This window comes from Nannospalax galili, unplaced genomic scaffold, assembly GCF_000622305.1.
Source record: "Nannospalax galili isolate Female #2095 unplaced genomic scaffold, S.galili_v1.0 scaffold517, whole genome shotgun sequence".
Taxonomy (NCBI): Eukaryota; Metazoa; Chordata; class Mammalia; order Rodentia; family Spalacidae; genus Nannospalax; species Nannospalax galili.
Window position 1 is genome coordinate 620150 of NW_008340098.1, and position 22728 is coordinate 642877.

The window sequence follows — 22728 nt, forward strand, 5'->3', positions numbered from 1 at the left end:
GGAACTCACTATGTAGACCAGGCTGGCCTTGAACTCACAGAGATCCGCCTACCTCTGCCTCCCGAGTGCTGGGATTAAAGGCGTGTGCCACCAAACCCGGCAGATATATCTTTTTTAATAGTCTGTACATTTTGTTCTCTCTGCATGTGTTCCCTTCCCCCTTTGTGTGTGTGTGTGTGTGTGTGTGTGTGTGTGTGTGTAAGTACATACAAAGTCACATTTTCTACAAAGTTACATATTCTATCATCATCATTATCATATCCCTTTGTTGAGATGAGCCTTTCTGTTCCTTAGACTGACCTTGAACTCCTGGACTCAAAAAATTCTACCTCATCCTCCTGAGTTTGGAGACTACAGCCATCTCCTACTTCTGATCCCCCTCACATCCTCCTTTCTGTAGTGCTGAACATGGAACCTGGGGACCAGACAAGTCTCTACCACAGAGCTATACCCTCAACTCTTCTTTTTTTGAGACAGGGCTCATGTAGCCCTGAGTGACCTGGAACTGGCTATGTAGGCCAGGCTGACCTCAAACTGGGATCAAAGGCATGTGCCATTACACTTAGCTCGTTTTTATATCACATTTATTTGGGGTGGGTATGCATGCGTGTGCACTTTAACTTGCTTAGCCATTTCATCTGCCCTTTCAGGATATAATTTTACACAAACACATGGATCTTAAGTGTGTAAGTTTATGATTATCAACCAATGTGTATATTCACATGACCACCACCCAGATCGTGGTACAGAATTATATCTAGCACTATAGAAGGCCGTTAATTCAGTCCCTTTTACCAAATCCCTGTTATGACTTCTTGCTTGAGCTTTGTACATGTAGAAACTATAGAAGCATGTTCTCTTTACGGTCTGACATTTACTTAATATTGTATCCCATATACCCCACTACTCATCTTCTAGGGCTCTGATTACTCTGACTAGGTAGTGTGGGGAAATATAGGTCACTGTCTTCATTATTTTCCTAGGGATGCCATAAAACTACAAAATAAACAGCTTTAAACAATAGATACTGGTTTTCTCATGGCTCTGGAGGCTAGCTGTCTAGAAAGTCAAGGTGTTAACAGAGCTGCACTGTCTATGAAAATGTTTGGGAAGATCCCTCCTTGCCTCACTCAGCCTCTGGTGGTGCTTGCTATTTCTTGGTGTGTTCTGCTTGCTGCAGTCTTAGCTTTTCTCCCTGTCTCTGTCCTCTGCTCTGACCACACTGTTTATTACTCCATTGTTTCTCTTACCTTGTCTTAAGGTATGTGCTTTGCTCTTCTTATAGTCTATCTCACATTAGATTACAGACAGTGAACCCAGGGGCTAGCCATCACTACTCTCCTGCCAGTGATTTATCTAGCACAGTCCCTGGCAAAAAGCACATGCATTCATAAATATTTTTTTACTACATGAATGAAGGAAGAATGAATTTTGCTTTATTTCCTGACTTAGACTGAAATTAAAAAAAAATGAATAAATAAGGGCTGGAGAGATGGCTCAGTTGTTAAGAACACTGAATGTTCTTGCAGAAGACCCGGGTTTGAATCCCAGCACCCACATGGCAGCTAAGAACTGTCTATAACTCCAGTTCCAGGGGATCTGATGCCCTCCTCTAACCTCTGTGGACATTGCACAAGATGGACATACATGCAGGCAATACACACATACACATAGGCGTCCCAGCACTTGGGAGGCAGAGGCAGGCGGATCTCTGTGAGTTCAAGGCCAGCCTGGTCTACATAGTGAGTTCCAGGACAGCTGGGGCTACAGGGAGACCCTGTCTCAAAAAACAAACAACAAACAACCAAAATGAAAACCTTCTGAACTCAGCACCTTGGCACACCCCTTTAGTCCCAGCACTTGGGAGGACAGGATCTGAGTTTGAGGCTAGCCTGGTCTAAATTTAAGGCCACCCTGGTCTACATAGTGAATTCCACACCAGCAGGGATTACATAGTGAGACCCTGTCTCAAAAAAAGAGCCTAACAACATTTTTTTTTTTTTTTTTGTCAGCTCTCCTTGGCCTGGAACTTGGTATATATACCAGTCTGGGCTGGCCTCAAACTCCTAGAGGTCCCTCTGCCTCTCCCTCCATAGTGCTGGGAGTAAAGGTGTGTGTGTGTGTATCTTAGATGACATTACAGACTTCTGTGCCCAAATAAAAATTATTAGATGTAATAGCAATCTTGAGGAAAGGTTTAAAGTTCTTTGATCAGCATTTTTATAAGACCTCAGGAAGATGTTATTATCATGACCAGATTTACATGCTGAGAGTTTGGAGGCACACTTATTTTCTTGGATAATTTAATCAAAATCAAAAGAAAAAAATCTGGAAAGGATAGAAAATGTTGTTTTACACTTGCTTTCAACAGCAAACCTCAAACTGTATAGAGCAGGGTAGCCCAGCAGTTCATGCTGAGGGCCAGGTGACTGAAGAAGACTGAAGCCTGTGCTGTGGATTTATCTTGAGGAGTGTACATTGTTGAGGATGGGAGGCTTTTAGCCATGCTTTCTTTCCCACATACCACTTGAAAACTTTTGCCCTGGTCAACCTCTCTGTTGGTTTAACAGCAAATTGGATTGTCTGTAATGGGGCTGTTAAACTAAATCCCCTAAGCCACCCACTTTTGTGAGTGAAGTTTTATTGGAACAAGGCCATGCTTATTTATGTATTTTCACTGCTTTTCTCTGAATGGCAGTGTTTCTTACTTGTTTCAGAGACCATTTGGCCTCCAAAGCCTAAATGTTTATTATGATTTGGCCCTTTAGAGAAAGCCCTGTAACCCTAAGTCTAGTGAACTAGACTTAGGTGGCAAGGGGGATTGAAACTGGCAAAGAGGAGTAGCAAAAGGAGCACAGGAGCAGGGAAAGGGAAGATTTGAGTATGACTGGGAGTTACTGCCAATTATTCCTTTGCTGCTTGACTTTGTAGAGCAAAACAAAACTCAGGATCCAGATACAGTAGGTCAGGGAAGGATTTGTTAGTGTATGGAAAAACTTTGAGTATCAGACTTTTTCTGGAAGTAGTGAGTTCTGTTTTGTTCTTGGTGACCAGAGGCACTTTGAAAACCAGGTAACTCAGTCTGTTCTAGCTGTGGGTCAGACATACAATGCAGCATAAGGCTAATAATCAGCCTCCAGACATCTTACAGCTTGAGATATTTGCCTTGGAGAAGTTCTTTCTCAGCCGGGCATGGTGGTGCATGCCTTTAATCCCAGCACTTGGGAGGCAGAGGTAGGTGGAGCTCTATGAGTTCTAGGCCAGCCTGGTCTATATAAGTGAGTTCCAGTCCAACCAAGGTTGTATAATGAGACTTTCAAAAAACTTAATTGAAAAAGATGCCCTCAAATTGAGGCTGTAGTCTTGAACTTTTTTTCAGGGCTACATAGACTGTAAAGCCAAGTAAATCATACTAGATATTACCTGAATTAATTACTAGACTTACTTTTTGGGGTATGTAAAACATCATCCATTGCAAAATAAAAGTATGTTTAATAAGTATTAGTACATACCCTATGTCTAGTTTAGCACCTATATTACTTTTCTGCTGTTGTGATAGGACACCCTAACCAAAGCAACTTATGGAGGGAAAAGTTTATTGGGCTTACAGTTCCAGAGCAGGTCCAAGTCTGTCATGGCGGGGAGACATGGCAGCATGCAGGCATGACAGTGGGAGCAGGAAGTAGAGAGCTCACATCTTCAGCCACAGACACCAGGCAGAGAGAGGGAAACTGGAAGTGGGGCAAGGCTGTGAACTCCCAAAGCCCGCCCCCAGTGACCTTCAGGTCACACCGCGTAAAACCTCCCTGACCAAACTGCAGCACCAGCTGGGGACCAAAACCACCACAGCATCTTTAACAGTTTTTCCTATTTTGTGGTGTTTTTCTTCATTCATGTGGAAAGTTTGTTGTTCTTCCTGTTGATTCACAAGACTGTTAAATTTCTGTTTGAATGATATGTAACCTTAAATACTCAGGTGTGTAAGGCTAGAGCCCCAAGTGTTGTTTATGTTTATTGTTTGTTGCCTAGTAATCTCATGTTAATCTTTGCTGTTACATAGTTGAGCTCATTGCGTATTGAATGTCAACTAAAATCCTAGAGGGTAAAATGACCTTTTAAATTTTTAATTCTATATTCTTATGTTGCTTATTCTGCCTCCTGAAATAAAGATTTAGAGTTAAAGCTTCAGAAAGTGAAAAGAGCATTTTCGAAATATCATCCGTTAAAGACTTCCTTTTAGACTTAATATAAAATTATGGAATGCTAGTGAAAGGGAGTCTGAGTAAACATCTGAGCTCAGAACATCTGAGCTCAGAACATTGTGCTTTGTGTATTTTATTAGGTGCTCATGTACTACCTTAAACCCTTTTCTTCTGACTTGGACTTCTTGTAGCTTTTGTATTTTGCAATAGATGGTGAACTTGAAATGGGTGATTTTCTGGTTTATCTGGCCTCCTGGCTGTATCACATGGTTCTGGGTGCAGACTTTTGTTGAGTGGAGGAGGCCAGGACCCTCCCACTGAGTCATCTGCCTAGGGTGCCAGATCCTTAGATCTAAAGACTTAACTAAGGTGAATCAGTCATTCTCTAAAGTTCCAGTGTGGTAAAGCTTATTATGTAAGTGGGTGAAAGCTGAAAGCCTCTTCAGAGCTCGGAGCTTACTGAAAGCCTAGTAGAAACAGTAAGACTACTTGAAGTAGGGTGCTGCTGGGTCTAGATACAGCCCCGTAGCCTCAAATTCTGGCCAGTACATCAAACAAAATCCTTTTTTCCATCATCCTTTTCCTCTGACTACTTGTGTTAGATCTTTTGTCCTAGATAGTTACCCTATTTTAGTCAGAGTAGATTAGAAAAATGGAATAACTTCACACATAGAATCTGTTAAGTAAACATTGGAGTTACTGATTCTCTGCTAACAGTATGTTAATCATTTAAAATTTTTGCTCATTATTATTTTTGTTTTTGTTTTTGGAGGTACAGTCTCACTCTGTGTAGCCGTGACTGGCCTGGCGCTCACAGAGATCGCCCTGCCCCTGCCTCCTGAGTGCTGGGATTAGAGGGCTGCAACACCACTCTTTGTTCATATTTTATTTTTCTTTAATTGTATTTGTTTATTTTTATTTTATATGTATGAGTGTTTTTCCCACGTGTGTAAGTACACCTTTGTCGTACAATGCCCACGGAGGCCAGAAGGAGGAACTGGAGTTACAGATGGTTGTTAGCTACCATGTGGGTGCTAGGAATCCCACCTGGATTCTCTGGAAGAGTAGCCAGTGCTCTTAACTGCTGAGCCATCTCTACAGCCCATTTGTTCATCTTTTAGTGCTTGAAGCATTGAAAGTATTTCCTGTATATTCATGAAACATTATTTACCTTTTTAAAAAAAATATTTTATTTATTATTTTTATTTTATGTGTATGAGTGTATTGTCTGCATGTATGTGAGCTATTGTCTGCATGTATGTGAGGCACCTGTGTCATGCAATGCCGCAGAGGTCAGAAGAGGGATTTGGATTCCCCTGGAACTGGAGTTAAGGACGGTTCATAGCCACCATGTGGGTGCTGGGAATCAAACCCGGGTCCTCTGCAAAAGCAGTCACTGCTCTTAACTGCTGAGTCATCTCTTCAGCCCCAACATTTTTCACCTTTAACTGTGACTTAAAAATACTAGATACTCCGGGTATGGTGGCGCACGCCTTTAGTCCCAGCACTCGGGAGGCAGAGGCAGGCGGATCTTTGTGAGTTCATGGCCAGCCTGGTCTACATAGTGTGTTTCAGGACAGCTGGAGCTACAGGGAGACCCTATCTCAAAAAGACAAAACAAAACAAAAAACTAGATACTTGACTGCTTACTACTTATTTTATGTACATAGTAAGCATAAATAGAAAGCACAACCAAATTTTTCCAAACATTTGGCTAATCTTAATATTTAAATGTTTAATAGATGAATTACATACTATCCCAGATAATACTGTGAACTCCTTGAGCATGGACATTATCTCTTAGTAATTCTCTAATGTATTATTTATTCAGTTGTTGTTTGGGGGTTCTTTTTAAATTTTTTAAATTTCCTTTTAATTTTTTATTTATTAACTGTGTGTGTGTGAGAGAGAGAGAGAGTCAGGACAACTTATAGGAGTCAGTTCTCTCCACCATGTGGATGCTGGGGATCAAACTTAGGTCATCAAACTTTGTAGCAAGTGCTTTTCACCTGCTGAGTCATCTCACTGGTGTTTGGGGGTTCATTTGAAGCATGGTTTCTTGTAGCCCAGGCTGACCTGGAACTCAACATCCTCTTGCTGCAGTCTCAATAATGGGATTAAGGCTTGCACCACCCTGTCTGGCTCTTACTAGTTTTGTATCTCTCCTTCCTAATTCCTAGTAAAGTACTTCTTCCATACCAGGTAGGGGAGTGTGTGTGTGTGTGTGTGTGTGTGTGTGTGTGTGTGTGTGTGTTGAATAAATTAGTGGTATAACTAGTAAAAGTTTACATATTTACATATCTGTTAAAATCTTTCAAGTCTTTTTTCCCCCAATTCGTACTAAATATTTCAGTTGGTAATTGGAGTATAACTTCATTACCACACAGCCCTAACATATTTTTGTCTTCCTTTGCTTATTTATATAATCTGCTTTCCTACTATAAAGGAATTTGGTGCACAAAATATGTGATAATGACAGCTAATACTTAGATTGTACTTACTATGGGTCAGGTACTGTTCTAGGGCTTCACATATATTATTAATTTACCCAGTCCTTGTCTAGTCCTCTGAGATAAAAACTGTCACACTCAGCTCACAGGTAAATAAGACTAAGAGGTCACTCAAAGAAGTACAGTAAGAGTTCAAAAAGAAATACTTTCATTGATTGAGAATTGCATACAATGTATTTTGATTATAGTCAGACTCCACCCCCCCATTCATCCCATCTTAGTAACCCCTTCCTATGTTTTTTTTTATTATTTAAAGTCTTTTATTAGCATTGCTTTTTAAAATAACATGTTTACATCAAAAACTTCATATAGGTTGGAGAATTTGGAAAGAGAATGAATGCCAAACTTACAGTACAGCAACAGTGATAAATTTCACAGTATTGTTAAAACTTGGTTAGTACAGTTATGTCAGTAAATAATACCCCAAAACTAAGAGCTGAGCATGATGGCACACACCTTTGATCTCAGCCCTCTGGAGGCAGAGGCAGGCAGGGGTCTATGTGAGGTTGAGGCCAGCCTGGTCCACATAGACAGTCCCAGGCCAGCTGAGGCTATACAGGGAGACCATATCTCAAAAACAAAACAAAACAAAACAGTAATTATAGTAGACTGATAAAATTGTGAATTTACGTTCCAAAACATAATTATATATTTTTAGTTTGAGAATTATATCAGTTTAGTTGTTCAAGTACTTTAAAATTAGCTTCCCAGACTGATTTTTAGCTCTAGAAGTTCAATTAGGTGATTTGTATTTTCTGTCAGGCACAGGTGAAGGTACACTGGGGCTGTAGAAGATTAATGGAAAAATGATGGAAAACCTCTGGGTGCCTGGGAATGGGAAAGGTCCAACGTCAGGGTCTGGGTGTGTGTGAGTAGAACAACCGATACATGATTAACTCCATGCTTTGGGACTGATATTTTTTTTTTTTACTTCCCCCATGACCCTTTCCCTCTTGGCATAAAAGTAACATCTGACATGGTCAAACAGTCTTGCCCCATCTATATTGCTATTCCAATTTTGTTATCCAGAGGAGGATGGCATCAAGTAGATGCACTCTCCATGATTATTTTATGCTATTATTTTCATTTAAGAAACCCTGTCATATTTGTTAGTATTTAAAGATTAACTCCGAAATGTTTCATTTCTTCATAGTACAGTGCTTTGGATACCAACCCACTCTCTCTGTATGTTATGCATCCATTTTGGAACACTATAGTGAAGGTAAGATAATTAACAGGCATGAGTTTTTAGTTTTTTAAAATATTTTATTTTATGTGTATGAGCATATTGCTTTCATGTAGGTGAGTGCACTCGTGTTGTGCAATGCCTGTGGAGGTCAGAAGAGGGCATTGGGCATTGGATCCCCTGGAACTGCAGTTACGGATGGTTGTTAGCTGCCATGTGAGTGCTGGGAATTGAACCTGGGTCCCCTGCAAAAGCAGCCAGTGTTCTTAACCACTGAGCTGTCTCTCCAGCTCCCATGAATTTTTGTTTTAACCTATTTTATGGAGTGTTATTGATGCAGCTCTCACTTTATTTTTTGCAGTTCTAGGGATTGAACCTAGGGCTTCATACATGCTAACCAAGTATTCTACCACTGAACTGTATCTTTAGGCCTTTTTTTGCTTTTTGAAACAGGGACTGACTAAATTGCTTTGAAGCTGCCTCTTTCTGAGTAGCTGAGATTACAGACCATACTTCCAGGCCCAGATTTTCATGAGATGTGTAAAGAAGCTATTCCTTCCATTTTCCTCTCAGTCACATTTCTTTTCATTTATCTCATTGCAATTTATTGGTTTTGTAAAATGCCCTTTGTAACCTTGTAAAATAACTTCAATGCTATAATTATAAAAGTTTGCATATTTTAGAATAATTTAGAAGTTAGAGGACAAAAAGAAGAAATGCTCATATCGACTGGCATTACAGTTTACAGTAAAGATATATATATATATATATACTTGCATATGATCTTTCAAACTGATTGCTTTTTTATGTCTTAAATTTCTATGTTGTTTTGTTTATTGGATGATGTTTTTTCAATTATTTAAACTAGGTATTTCCCACTTGGCTGGCTCCCAATCTTATAACCTTTTCTGGCTTTCTTCTGGTTGTATTCAATTTTCTACTTCTGACATACTTCGATCCTGACTTTTATGCTTCAGGTAAGAATATTGCTTATGTCTCAGTAGAGAAAAATAAGGTATGGTTAGTTAATTTCTAGTTTTACTAATATGCTTATGTTTCTGAAGGTTTTAGATGCTTAAAAGCTATAAAAACCCAAGTTGTATTTTTACAGTGTTGTATATATTTCTGTTAAGTTCTAGAAATATAATAGCAACTTGCCTATTAAGTTTATATATGCTGTTTGAAAAACGATGAGGTTTTTGGGAAATAAAGAATAATTAGAACCTGGGTATAGTGGTTCATGCCCATAATCCCAGCACTTTGGGTGGGGCTGGAGAATCAGGATTTCAAGGCCAGCCTTAGCATAGCATGGGTTCACAAAACCAAAAAGGAAACTATTAAAAAACTGGATTTACATGATGACAAAAATTAGGATTGTAAAACTGCCTAAAAATGAATATAACCAAGGTCTACCATGACTATCAATGCCAGGAATCATCCCTTCCCCACTTCTAGTTCTACAAAAAAAAAATCTCTTATAAAGGGGATGCAATCTCTTATTCCCTCTGTTAGTTTCCTACTCTAGTTCCCTCAAAAAATGGTTCTTGGGTTTAAAAAAATTTTTTTTTCCAGTAGTGGGCATTGAATCCAGGACCTTGTACATTTTAGGCATACACTGTATCACTGAACTCCAAACTCAGCCCATTTTTAAATTTTTGAGCACCCAACCACCAAGAATGAATTCAAACTCAAATATGGAGTGAGTCTGAGCTGTTACTGACAGCAGTCAACTTCTGTGCAGTCTTGGTTCTGAACATAGAACATGCAGACTTTGCACTGAGCATGTGTCATGATTTAACACTAGTGAACACTGCCTGAAACACCTCAATTTAGGACCGTTTATTGTATATTATGAATTGCATTTTTACTGTATGAAAATTTCTCCTCTTAAACATAATGGCTTATTTATAGAAAACAAAAACATCTAATATTTTTTATTATTATTTCTCATTAAGTATCAAATTGACATTTGTATTGTGTTAGTGTTTTATTTTAAAATATTTTATTTATTATTATTATTATTACTACTACTTTTTTGGGGGGGGTCTTTTTGAAGCAGGGTTTCCCTTTGGCCCCAGCTGTCCTGGAACTCACTATGTAGACCAGGCTGGCCTTGAACTCACAGAGATCCACCTGCCTCTGCCTCCCAAGTGCTGGGACTACAGGCGTGCGCCACCACGCCTGGCAAAAAATTTTTTTTTGTTTTTGAGACAGGGTCTCCCTGTAGCCCCAACTGGCCTGGATTCACTATGGAGACCAGGCTGGCCTTGAACTCACAGAGATCCACCTGCCTCTGCCTCCGAGTGCTGGGATTAAAGGCATGCACCACCACTCCCGGCTCCTTATTTATTATTTTTTAACTTTATGTGTATGAATATGTTGCCTACATGTAGGTAGGTGCACCTATGTCTTGCAGTGTCCCAAGAGGTCAGAAGAGGGCATTGGATCCCCTGGAACTGAAGTTACAAATGATTTTTAGCTGCCACGTGGGTGCTGGGAATTGAACCCAAGTCCTCTCCAAGAGCAGCCAGTCCTCTTAACCGCTGAGCCATCTCTCTAGCCCATAGAATGTTTTATTTTAAAAACTTTTTTGTTTTTTTGAGACAGAGGTTCCCTGTACATCCAGCTGGCCTGGAACTCACCATGTAGATGGGCTGGCTTTGGCTCTTCTGCCTGCTCTGCCTCCTGAGTGCTAGAATTAAAGGTGTGCACCACCAGACCTGTTTTGTGAATTCACTTTTAAAATTCCCCCAAGTATATTATTATTTTCATTATTATTTCATAAGTAATTTTGTTGTTTTCTTTGGTCTGTTTTGAGACAGTGTCTCACTATGCATGCTGCTCTGGCTGGCCTGGAACTTTCTATGTAGACCATGCTGGTCTCAAATTCATAGAGATCTGCCTGCCTCTACCTTTTGAGTGCTAGGATTAAAGGTGTATACTACTATGCCCGACCTTTTATAAATAGTTTTGAAGTAAAGATGAATACTTATTCTTTAGTTTTTAATAAAAATATACTGATTCTTGCTATTAGTGAGGAGCCAGGGAATTAGTTTGGTTTTTGGCACAATTGACTAATAAATTTTAGTATATTTTAGTTCTGCATTTAGAACATATCATAAAGTAAGTTTACCTCTTATTCAGTAGTAACCATTTCTTACTTGGTGGCAAACGCTGTGGTAGAACTATTGTACCAGACTGTATTAAAAACTGTAGTTACTTTCTTTTGCAGCACCAGGCCATAAGCATGTACCTGATTGGGTTTGGATTGTCGTGGGCATCCTCAACTTTGTAGCTTATACTCTAGGTAAGAGACTGGGACATTGTCGTCTTAGTCAGTAGCTGATAAATCAGCAAGGATAGGCACCTACTAAATTAACATTTTCTCCTGTGTTTGGGTTATTTTAACTAGGGTTTATTAATGTTGTTCAGATTGATAAATTTATATTTTTTAATGTGTCTGAAAGATGCTATTATTCTACTGCTAGGAATGTACACAATAAGATAGGAGTTGGCAAATGAATACTTGCAAGTAAAATCTGGCCACTATCTGTTTTTAGAAGTAAAGTTTTATGTTGTTGGTTTTTTTGTTTTTTTTGGTAGTGGTAGTTCAAAAAATATTTTTATTCTTTGATAATTTCATGTATGTATACGATGTGTTTAGATCATGTCTACTGCCTTACTCCCCCTTCCAAGTCTTTCTGGATCCCCTTTGACATCTTCCTCCCAATGCCATGTCTTCTTTTTTTCTTTCTTTGTGTAACCCACTGAGTCCAGTTAGTGCTGCTGTATGTGCTGAGCAGGGGCAAGCCTACCAGGGACCATCACCCTGAAGAAAACTGACCCTCCCGGAAGTAGAGTTTTCTGGAACACAACTGTGCCCATTTATTAGTTGTTTTTGGCTGCTATCCTGGAATAAAGACACAGTTGAGTAGTTGAAGTAGTCTCTCACAAAGTGTATGACCCACACAGCCTAAAATGTATAGAATATCTGGTTCTTAGCACGAGATTTTCCAACTCTTGGAGTAAGACATTATTTTGCTTTAAGTTTGGCAAAGAATATTGACATAGCAAATAACTATAGGATGGTAAGAGAGATGCTGTAATAGAATACAGTGGGAAAAATAGGGTACGATCTCTTCTTATTCAGTAGAGGAGTCAAAAGTCTGCACAGGTAGTATATCTCTTCTGCCAACTGTACTCTTCAGCAGGATTATCTGTATGACTTATCCTACATTTTTATGTCCTGCTTTCCCTTTTGTTTCCTTCGTGGCTCTTAAAACTGTACACATTATCTGTTTACTTGCTTGTTTGTTGTCTGCCTCTTCTAACCAAAATGTTCAGTTCTTTGAGAGTGACTACTGCTTTGTTCACTGCTATATCCCCAATATCTAGATCATTGCCTGGTACACAGTAGGCTCCCTTGTATTTAGTTTTTAAATACATGTAAAATAGCAGACCTTGATTTCAAATTGCTTAGATCTTTTCAGATAAAAGTAACATGTTCTCATAAAGCCAGTATAACCTGGTACATTAAGTGCTGACATGATGGTTGGCCAGAACTGTAAGAGTTTGAAGGAGAAGCTCAGTGAAATCTTTAAGAACTAGAGGATGCCAGGGCTGGAGAGATGGCTCAGCGGTTAAGAACACTGACTGCTCTTGCAGAGGACCCGGGTTCAATTCCCAGCACCCACATGGTGACTACGAACTGTCTTTAACTCCAGTTCCAGGGGAATGAAGCCCTCTTCTGACCTCCGTGGCATTGCATGACACAGGTGCACTCAAATACATGCACGCAATACACTCATACACATAAAATAAAAATAAAAAATAAAAAAAATAAGGAATTAGAGGATGCCTTAATTAAAAGGTGACTTTTAAAAAAAATTGATTTTTTAAATTATTTAATAACCACATAATTAGAAGAAGCATTTCATTACAACAGTATTGACATATTCAATAACAATTTCCAGAGCTAAGAAGTATCTCTTTCAAACTCGGCTGTAAAATTTTAGTTTTACAGTTGAATTAATACAGTTGTAACATAGGTTGTACTCAGTATCAATCCTATAAGACATAAAATTGAATGAGGTTTTAACCTTTAAAAAAGATCTCCATTTCATTATTAAAATACACTGTTTCATACAGAAAAACTCATTTTTAATGCAACTAATACTTAGGTGTTTGCATGTTTCTCTAATCTCTATATTTAGATTACTACTAGTCACGGTTGGTTACTTTCTGAGATCCTTGGCACCTGAGCATGGATATAAAGTCATCAGGTAGATTTCAGTGGTAATGTTTTACACATCTACTAATTAACATGAAGCAAATTTTTATGCTTCTTCCTCAAATATAACTCTTAATTAATTAATTAATTAATGTATTTTGTGTGTATTTCACACAGAACATCCTAATCTTATTCATCTGTATACCCACATCCCAAGTGACACTCTACCCGCCCCCACCCTGCTGGAGCCCATATACTCTGTCATCCCTGTTACTGTCCACTGTCCACTGTGTTGTCAGTGCCCCCAGCTGTTCCCCAATGCTTATCCATCCGCTGAGTCTAATCAGCCTATCTATAGTTCCTTGTTTTAGGAAGATTAGCTCTTCCTCATCTAGCAGCAAGCTGTTGCCAATATTCTTTTAGATAAGATTGGGGTGTGCTGTTCATTTTCCCAGTTCTATGCTGGGTTACTGTCTGGGAGTCTCTTGGGCCACCCTGGTCAACAACTCAAAGGAAGATATCTCCTGTGTGGCATTGTTTCTTGTTATGTAGCCTTTAGCTATACACATGGACTCTTAAAGAATTATATTGATCCCTTTAATCTTTGGTATACTTTCCTTTTGGGTGTTTAAGACCATGTAGTTGGTCCAGATAAACCAAATTTAAGGTCATTTGAGGATCTGTTCCTCAGGGGTCACATGGGCATGGGAAGAGCTCCTGGCTCCTTTCCTCTACCAGTTCCATCTATGTGAAAATTAAGTCAAAGGTCCTGCTCAACTGTGGATGGCTTCACTTGGAAGTATGGAGGAAATATTTCCTCTGTTGCCCTTCCTATTTGTAGACTGGACACCGGTTCAAGCCCATCTAGTGGGGTCTCCATGGTCTCCTTGATCAAGAGGACAGGTGACTCACCACAGTTACAGGACATTTTGAGAGATTGCTCCATAGTCCCCTGGAACTTAGTCAACCTTGAAGGGCAAGGAGCAAAAACTGTCCTTTAAGTCCCTCTGACCAGATTAGTATAGGTCTCAAAGTATGGCTATTAAACATCCAAGAAGGTTAGTTTCACCAGTCTGGTACTTTTAATTACCATCTGCTATGTAGATGAAGCTTGGGCAAAGACCAGAGGTTCTCAGATAAACCTTGACTAGACATATATTATATTCCTTGAGCTAGTTGTATGTATAGTTCGTCAGTAGGTTGTTGGACTAATATGGCTCCCTCTTTTTTTAAATATTTTATTTATTATTTTTATTTTATGTGTATGAGTGTGTTGCCTGCACGTAGGTAACTGCACCTGTGTCATGCAATGCCCTTGGAAGACAGAAGAGGCTCTCAGATCCCCTGGAACTGGAGTTACTGACAGCTGTTAGCAGCCATGTGGGTGCTGGGATACCAACCCGGGTCTTCTGCAAGTGCAGAACAACTAGTGTTCTTAACTGCTGAGTCATCTCTCCAGTCCCCCCCCACACCTCTGGTTTTTTAAAAACTAGCTAGGCATTATTTATCCCTCAAATTGTCTAACTGCCACCATGGTTTCCTGGTTTAAATTGCCCCCATTTTTCCCATTTCTCCCTTAATAATACCTTTCTCTTATGGTCCCATGTCTCTTGAGCCCCTTCTTTCCCTTTATCCCCCAGGTTCCTTGTATAACCCCCCCCTCCCCTCCCCTTAAAATAACCCCATTTTTATCCATAGCTCCCTGGTTAACCTGTTTCCTACTGTTCTTCTCTTTCAGATTCTTTCTTTTCCTTTACCTCCCTGGTTCCTTTTCATTATCCTGGTGCCTATAGTTATGTCTGGGTACATATTCACATATAACGATTTGATGCTAGGATCCATGTATGAGGGAGAACATACATTATTTGTTTTTCTGAGTCTGTGTTATTTCACTTAGTATAACACTTTCTAGTTCCATCCATTTACCTGCAAATTTCATGATTTCATCTTTCTTTACTGCTGAGTAAAACTCCATCGTATATATGAACCACATTTTCATTATCCACTCATCAATTGAGGGACACCTAGGTTGCTTCCATCTCTTAGCTATTGTGAAAAGAGCAGCAACAAACATGGATGTACAAGTGTCTCTGCAGTAGGATGAGTTCTTTGGGTATATGCCAAGGAGTGGTATAACTGGGTCAAATGGTAGGTTCATTTTTAGTTTTTTAAGAGTTCTTCACACTGCTTTCCATAGGGATTGAACAAGTTTGCAATCCCACCAGCAGTGGATGAGTGTTCCCCTTTCCTCACATCCTCTCCAACATTTGGTATCATTTGTAAATTGGTATGATTTTTAAAAAATTATTATTTAGCCGGGCATGGTGGTGCACGCCTTTAATCCCAGCACTCGGGAGGCAGAGGCAGGCGGATCTCTGTGAGTTCAAGGCCAACCTGGTCTACATAGTGAGTTCCAGGCCAGCTGGGGCTACAGGGAGACCCTGTCTCAAAAAGACAAAAAAAAAATATTATTTTATGTGTATGAGTGTATTGCCTGCACGTAAGTGCACCCATGTTGTGCAGTGCCCGTGGAGGTCAGAAGAGGATGTCAGATCCCCTGCAACTTGAGTTACGGGCAGTTGTTAGCTGCTGTATGGGTGCTGGGAATTGAACCCAGGTCCTCTGCAAGAGCAGCCAGCGCTCTTAACTGCTGAGCCATCTCTCCAGCCCAAGGTTACATATTTAGATAGAGGCTTTGTACATTTGTTATGAAAAAATCAGCAGGTTTTTAAATACTGCTAATGAATTTTGTTGTCAAGGACTGCCACAGGGACTAGGGAAAGGAGGTATCCTCTAGGTCTCACTTTTAACATCATTTCACAAGAGCCTCTAAGATACCAAGTACCAGTTGTTTCAGCTCCACAATTTTCTGTAACACTCCTGACTCATCACAAGCTATTTGTTGCAAAACCTGTCATGAGCTAACATGAGGTAGTTTATAATCTTTATTCTATTGTGTGACCATGGTAGTGTTGTGAAAATACTAACTTACTTGGTTACAGGGTGTTATTGAAGTTCCTGTAGGGGTGGGGATCTCTTGTAATAAAGGGATATGCCATGAAATACTGTTGTGAGAAAAAAATACATTCTGAACTTACCTGGACTCAGCTTGTGGAGCTGGAATGCGGTCAGTGCAAAAATGTACAAAACCTAGTTAATGTGCATTCTGTAAATTTGATATGGTATAACTAGGAGTTGCACAGGAAATAGAAACCTTAGGGCAGAAAATCCCCCAGTCCTGTGTACCAGGCCCAGATTGGCCTTGAAGTAGTGGCAGTCCTCCTTTCTCAGCCTCCTGAATGCTGGGATCAGAATATGCTGCCACAGCCAGCTTTATCTTTGTTTTTTTCCATCCAGTGCTAGGGATTGCACACAGGGCTTTCCACATGCAAGGCAAGCACTCTGCCACTGAGTTGCACTCATTCCTTCTCCGCCCTTTAAACTAGCTTTTGCTGTAATTCCTCCTGAAGCAGGATCCCGTTTCTACCCCTAAATGAAATTTCTGTTCTTCATCTTTCTTTTTAGTGTGTGTTTGTATGTTTGCAGGTGTATGTGTGCATGTGTAGATGTCTAGAGGCCAGAGAATAACTGTGGGTGTCATCCTTAAGACCACTATCCACCTCCTTTGGGACAGGGTCTCTCATTGGCCTTGAGCTAACCAGTTAGACTAGACTGACTAGCCAGCGTGCCCCAGGATTCTATCAGTTTTCACTTCCCTAGTGCTGGAATTACAGCCCATGCAACCACTCCTGGCACTTTTACATGGGTTCTGGTGGTTGAACTCAAGTCTTCATGCTTGCAAGGGAAGATTTTACCAGTTGAGCTTTCTCCCCAGCACATTCTTCAGCTTTATTGTCACACTTACCCCACCCCCACCCCATTTCCATACCATTCCTGCTTAGACTTTTGACTTCCTTCAGTCTATGGGCACTACTACTCTGTTGGTTACCCAGGCTAGAAACTTTGGCAACTATCTTCTTAGGTCTTGCATCGCATCTTTCACACCATTCAAACATTTTTACTTACTTTGTTTTTCTTTGAGGGTTTCACTATGTAGCTCAGAATGGCCTTCAACTTGAGATCCTCCTGCCTCTACCTCCTGAGTAGAGGCCTGTACTGCCACACCCAGCTTTCAGTTTTACTTTGTTATGTTCCACTTGCCACCAGCTTCTCATTCCTATGGTTACTCCTTCTGTTTGGACTTACTCATCATAGTGCCTCTGTCTCTCTAGCTTGTCATTCACATGGAGTCAGGTGAACCTTCCTAAAGCATTGCTTTTATTGATAAGTGTCCTTCCTCTATTCATATACCTTGAAGTAGTTTTATATATAGTTCCTTAAACTTTGGAACTAGCTCAGACCTCCTTTTTGGCCTTTTTATTCTGCTTTCATGTATTTCTAGTCAAACTACAGTTCTTCCATTTTCTGAACATTCACTGAGCCATGTTCAGGGCTTCTGAATATGGGTTGTGGTTTTCCATCTCAGTGTATATTGTTGCTAGTACTCCTTCCTCTTGAAATGTCATACCCCTTTATCTCTTACCTGCTGAAATCCAATTCCTCTTTTCTGTACCCACTCGGATTTCATTTTGTCTCAAAAGCCATTCTAGATTATCTGAAGGGAACCCTTTCCTCTTCTGCATTCCTTCGTGGTTTATGACACACCGTACCTTTCATGATCATGTTATGTCCCTTTCTCTTTGTGTCTGAGGACACAAACTTAGTTTATTCCAAGATTCTTGTAATTTTATAGTACCAAGAATAGTGCATTGCACAGGCTTGACAAATTTAGCCCTTATATTTGCTGACCACCCTACTTTGTGTGTACTTATACTGAAAGCCCTTAAAATTGAAGGAGTAGATGTGTGAGGGAATGACTTGAATATCACAGAGGATAAAATACTTTTGGCTGCTGGAGCAAGAAGTGGTTAGATGAATTGTAATGAGCATCTGTTGAATATTCTGTGGGATCTTGAGAATTTGTGTCAGTAGAGCAGCCAGACGGGGGCAGCTGTGGAGCAGTTCAGAGTCCAGCTAGCATCTTTCTTTCTTAGATCTGAAATAACACTGTTAGTTTAATATAGCATGCTTTGAGTTCTTAGATTCAACTTTTTTGGGGGGGGTCTTTTTTTGAGACGGGGTCTCCCTGTAGCCCCAGCTGTCCTGGAACTCACTGTATAGACCAGGCTGGCCTTGAACTCACAGAGATCCGCCTGCCTCTGCCTCCCGAGTGCTGGGATTAAAGGTGTGCACCACCACGCCTGGCTAGGTTCAGCTTTTAAGAAATTGCATATTTTGTTTCTGAAATCTTTGAAGTGTATGATTTAAAGATTGAGCTTTTAGAGCTCAATGGGTGGTAGGCGTCCCATTCCAGTGATTTGTTTTGCGTTTTTCACAGGGTTAGTAAAGTTGACTTTCACCATATTGGTACATATGTTGATCTTTTCCTGTGATGTGTATTTTGTTGCAGATGGAGTGGATGGAAAACAAGCTCGTAGAACCAATTCCAGCACCCCTTTAGGGGAGCTTTTTGATCATGGCCTGGATAGTTGGTCATGTGTTTACTTTGTTGTAACTGTGTATTCCATCTTTGGACGAGGATCAACTGGTGTCAGTGTTTTTGTTCTTTATCTCCTGCTATGGGTAGTTTTGTTTTCTTTCATCTTGTCGCACTGGGAAAAGTATAACACAGGAATTCTTTTCCTGCCATGGGGATATGACATTAGCCAGGTGGTAAGTATGCATTCTGTCAGAGAATTTCAACGTTGTTGTGATTTAAAAAAAAAAAAAAAAAAAAAAAAATTTGTTATCGTTTTTCATTGCTGCTAGGCATTTTTTATTAGAATTGATGTGTGATTTTAAAAAAGTTTGGGGTTATCCCAGCACTCAGGAGGCAGAGGATGAACTCTGTGAGTTCAAGGCCAGCCTGGTCTGTCTAGCAAGTTCCAGGCCATCTGGGACTACAGGGAGACCCTGTCTCAAAAAGACCAAAAAAACAAAAAAAACAAAAAACAAGTTTGGAGTTTTTTTTGGGGGCAGTGGGGAGGTTGGGGATGGAGATACAGCATAGTGGTGGAGCATTTGCCTAACATGTACAAGGCCATATCCTCAACAACATACACACATACATGTACGCCTCATTTTGTTTTTACTTATTTATGGGACATTGCAAGCATATACGTAGAGAGACATGTATCTATTACATAGCTTTAGCAGTTATTAATACATAGCCAGTCTAGTTTCCTGTACTCTCTCTGTGTACAGAACAGAAGACGTCCTCTGCAAGAGCAGCCAGTGCTTGTAATTGCTGAGTCATCTCTACAGCCCCACAAAATCCGATAATTCCTTAATGTTATTAAATATAAATTAATTTGAAAATTGCTGAGTCATCTCTACAGCCCCACAAAATCCGATAATTCCTTAATGTTATTAAATATAAATTAATTTGAACTGTTGATTTTTATAAAGGTGTGCACATAGGACTAAATTGTTGGCTTTTTGTCTTCCTTGCCAACTTTTTTTTTTGAGTAGAGCGATTCCTCTTACTTTGATAGGCTAACTCTCCCTGCCTTTGAATTCCAGCTTTTTATGTTGTCATTTCCCCCATTTTCACAGGAGAATCCAGTAAAGAAACCAGAAGCTGGATTGTTGATGGAAGTGGTGTGGTGGGCAAATTGAATCTTCCTGTGACCTAACCAGTTTGTGGCATTGTCTGCAAAGTAGAAGTTTTTTTTGTTTTTTTTTTTGAGATAAGGTCTTCCTGTGAGCCTAGCTGGTCTCGATCTTGCTATGCAGACTAGACTGGCCTTGATCTCACAGAGATCTACCTGCCTTTGCTTCCTGAGTACTGGGATTAAAAACATGCTCTACTATGTCTGGCAGGGAGTCTATTTTAAAGGCAGGAAGATTTGCCACATAGCAAATTTAAACACATATTTTGCTTTTACTAAACACTTTGACTAGTCTTAATGTTGCACGAAGCATTGTTGGCTCCCTGGGTTTTTCAGCTGCTATTAATACCTCTCTTTGTTTTGTCTGTGTTTTCCTTCTAGACTATTTCTTTTGTCTACATAGTGACTGCAGTTGTGGGAGTTGAGGCCTGGTATGATCCTTTCCTGTTTAATTTCTTATATAGAGACCTATTCACTGCAATGATTATTGGTAAGAAGCTCCATGTCAAAGACTATTTTAACCATCACTTTGTTATCAAAAGCCAGTAATAACACTCTTATTCTCCAGCAAACAGAACAACCCTACAGCCCTAAAAGATTTCATTAAACATTAAAGAAAATAAGGGAGTTTATGGTTGTTGAGCACCAAGTTTTTTCAGAAAACTTCCAAAATAGATAATCGTACAAGCCTTGTAAAGTAACTGTCAGATTTAGTCTAGGCTATATTAGAAGATCCACATTTAGCTAGACAGTTGATGGGTATTTCATATGTATTTCAAAGTTGAAGATTATTAGTTTGAACAAAATATCATAGATGAAATATTAAGACTTTTTATAATCTGTTTCAAAACTTAAGCCTCTCTTCCTCTTGGATACCTTCCTTATTTCACTGAAAGGTTTTTGTGGTGATAGGCCATCTTGGGGGCTCTGTCTGTTCCTCCCAAAGAAGGCATTCCTAATGGCAAACAGAAACCACCTGTCTACTACCAGCCTTGTATCTTCCTTCCTGCATAGAGGGTCTAGCCTCCCCCCGCCCCCCTTTCAAAAATTTTTTTTTAGACAGAGTCTCCCTATAGCCCCAGCTGACCTGGAACTTGCTGTGTAGATCAGGTTGAACTTGATCTCACAGACCTCCACCTGCCTCTGCCTCCTAAATGCTGGGATTAAAGGTGTGCACCACTAAGCCCAGCCTAATACAGTTTTTAACTGTTTCTAAGCTGTTTCTACTCCATTACCAATGTTCACCATCAAAACTAGATAGGGTTAATTTTTAGATAAGGGAGCAGAGCAGTAGCCTACATGTATGCCCTTTGTTTCTACAAAGGTCTTTCATACTACCAAATCTAGGCTGTTACTTTGGGGGCCTAGAGTTCTTTGTTTTTGCCTCTTTCCAAACCAGCAGTGCTCTTTCGCTCTTAGTCACCTGTTCTGCAGATATTCTTTTGGCTAAAATCAAAAGGTTAACATTACTACATTAGGAAGTACATAGTAACTTGTTTGTCTCTTTGTTATAGTGATCAGAAGGCTGGGTATTGTGTATCTGTTCTACCTGTTACAAAGTTAGCATCTGCTCTTTGCCTACTAGTATTCATAGACATTGATGGTCTTTGTTTAGGAATCTATTCAGCAGACAGCTAGGGGACTAAAGTTAGTTTTATGATAAAAATACCTCATAAATTCAAACTGATGATTCTAAATGGAACTTGATAGTAAAGGTACTACTTTGTGGTTATGATACCAATTTTGGACATTGTACTTTGAAGTTTAATTTACTTGGACTTATAAACATTAGTCTTTCTTTTGGAATTTATTCTTTTCTAGTTATATAAAATATTCATAAATACAAAATGGAATCTATAGAACAGTATACTCAAAGAAATGTAGCTTTTACCACTACCCTATTCTTTTTCCTCTTAGTTAACCATTCTTAGTGTGTTTGTTGTTGTTTTGTTTTTATTTTGTATGTGTGCTTGTGCCATGGCACACATGTGGAGGTCAGAGGACAACTTGTGAAAGTCTGTTTGCTCCTTCCACCATGTGGGTTCTGATGGAATTCAGGTAATAGGCTTGGTGGCAAATACTTTTCCCACTGAGCCATCTCACCAATTTCATTCTCAGCTTTTAATGTGGCTTTTCATTCTTTCTTTATTGTAAGAAGTATGTCATTTTACCACCACTGTTTGTAGGTAGTGGTAGCTTTCTGTCATACTTTACCTTCTTCCCTACTTGATTGTATATCCAAGGTAGTACATAAGAATTTTCCCCATCCTTCTTCCAGTTTCCTGATACTTCTTTGAATGGATGAAGTAACCAGCCCCGTATTGATATTCAGAAATTTTTAGTCTTTTTTTTTTTTTTTTCTTTCTGTTACACAAATTGCTGTCATAAATGGTCTTCTGCATGCATTTTTTCATAGTTTTTGCCAGGCTACTGTGGAGGATTCCTAGAAGCCGAATTAAGTAATGAAGGACAAATACATGCAGTTTTGCTGCACATTCCCATATTCCATCCCCTAGGGGTTGTTGATTTTGCATTTCTGTGAGCTGTGTATAAAAGTGTTTATTTTTAGTTTCACTGACAAAGTATATTGTCAAACTTTGCCAATCCTGATGGGTAAACAATAATATATCTTTATAGTTTCAGTTTGCATTTCTCATGAATGAACTTTCCTGGGGTTTAAAGCCACTTATGTTTCTTTTTCTGTATGTTTTACATATTTCAGCCCATTTTTTCAGAGTTGTTGATTATTTCCTTTATTCTTAGAAACTCTTCATATTTTAGGTGTATTCTTTGTTTTGATTAATTACAATTTTCCCACTTGTTAACCTTAAACTTACCTTTACTTTTTATCTTGGTGGCATCACTTGACATTCCTGTGTAATAATTGAGTTAGAAATGTGAAGAACTTATATGTGTATATATATATATA

General features: G+C 39.5%; 1 protein-coding gene across 1 annotated transcript in view; it reads left to right on the top strand.

Annotated features, from left to right (window-relative positions):
* Positions 1–22728, top strand: part of Selenoi (selenoprotein I) — a 75806-nt gene that overhangs the window by 39952 nt on the left and 13126 nt on the right. The window contains exons 2-6 of the mRNA XM_008834999.3: positions 7866–7934; positions 8767–8875; positions 11131–11205; positions 18599–18861; positions 20181–20289. Of these exons, the coding sequence (XP_008833221.2) occupies positions 7866–7934; positions 8767–8875; positions 11131–11205; positions 18599–18861; positions 20181–20289 (625 nt within the window). The remainder of the gene's footprint in view (positions 1–7865; positions 7935–8766; positions 8876–11130; positions 11206–18598; positions 18862–20180; positions 20290–22728) is intronic.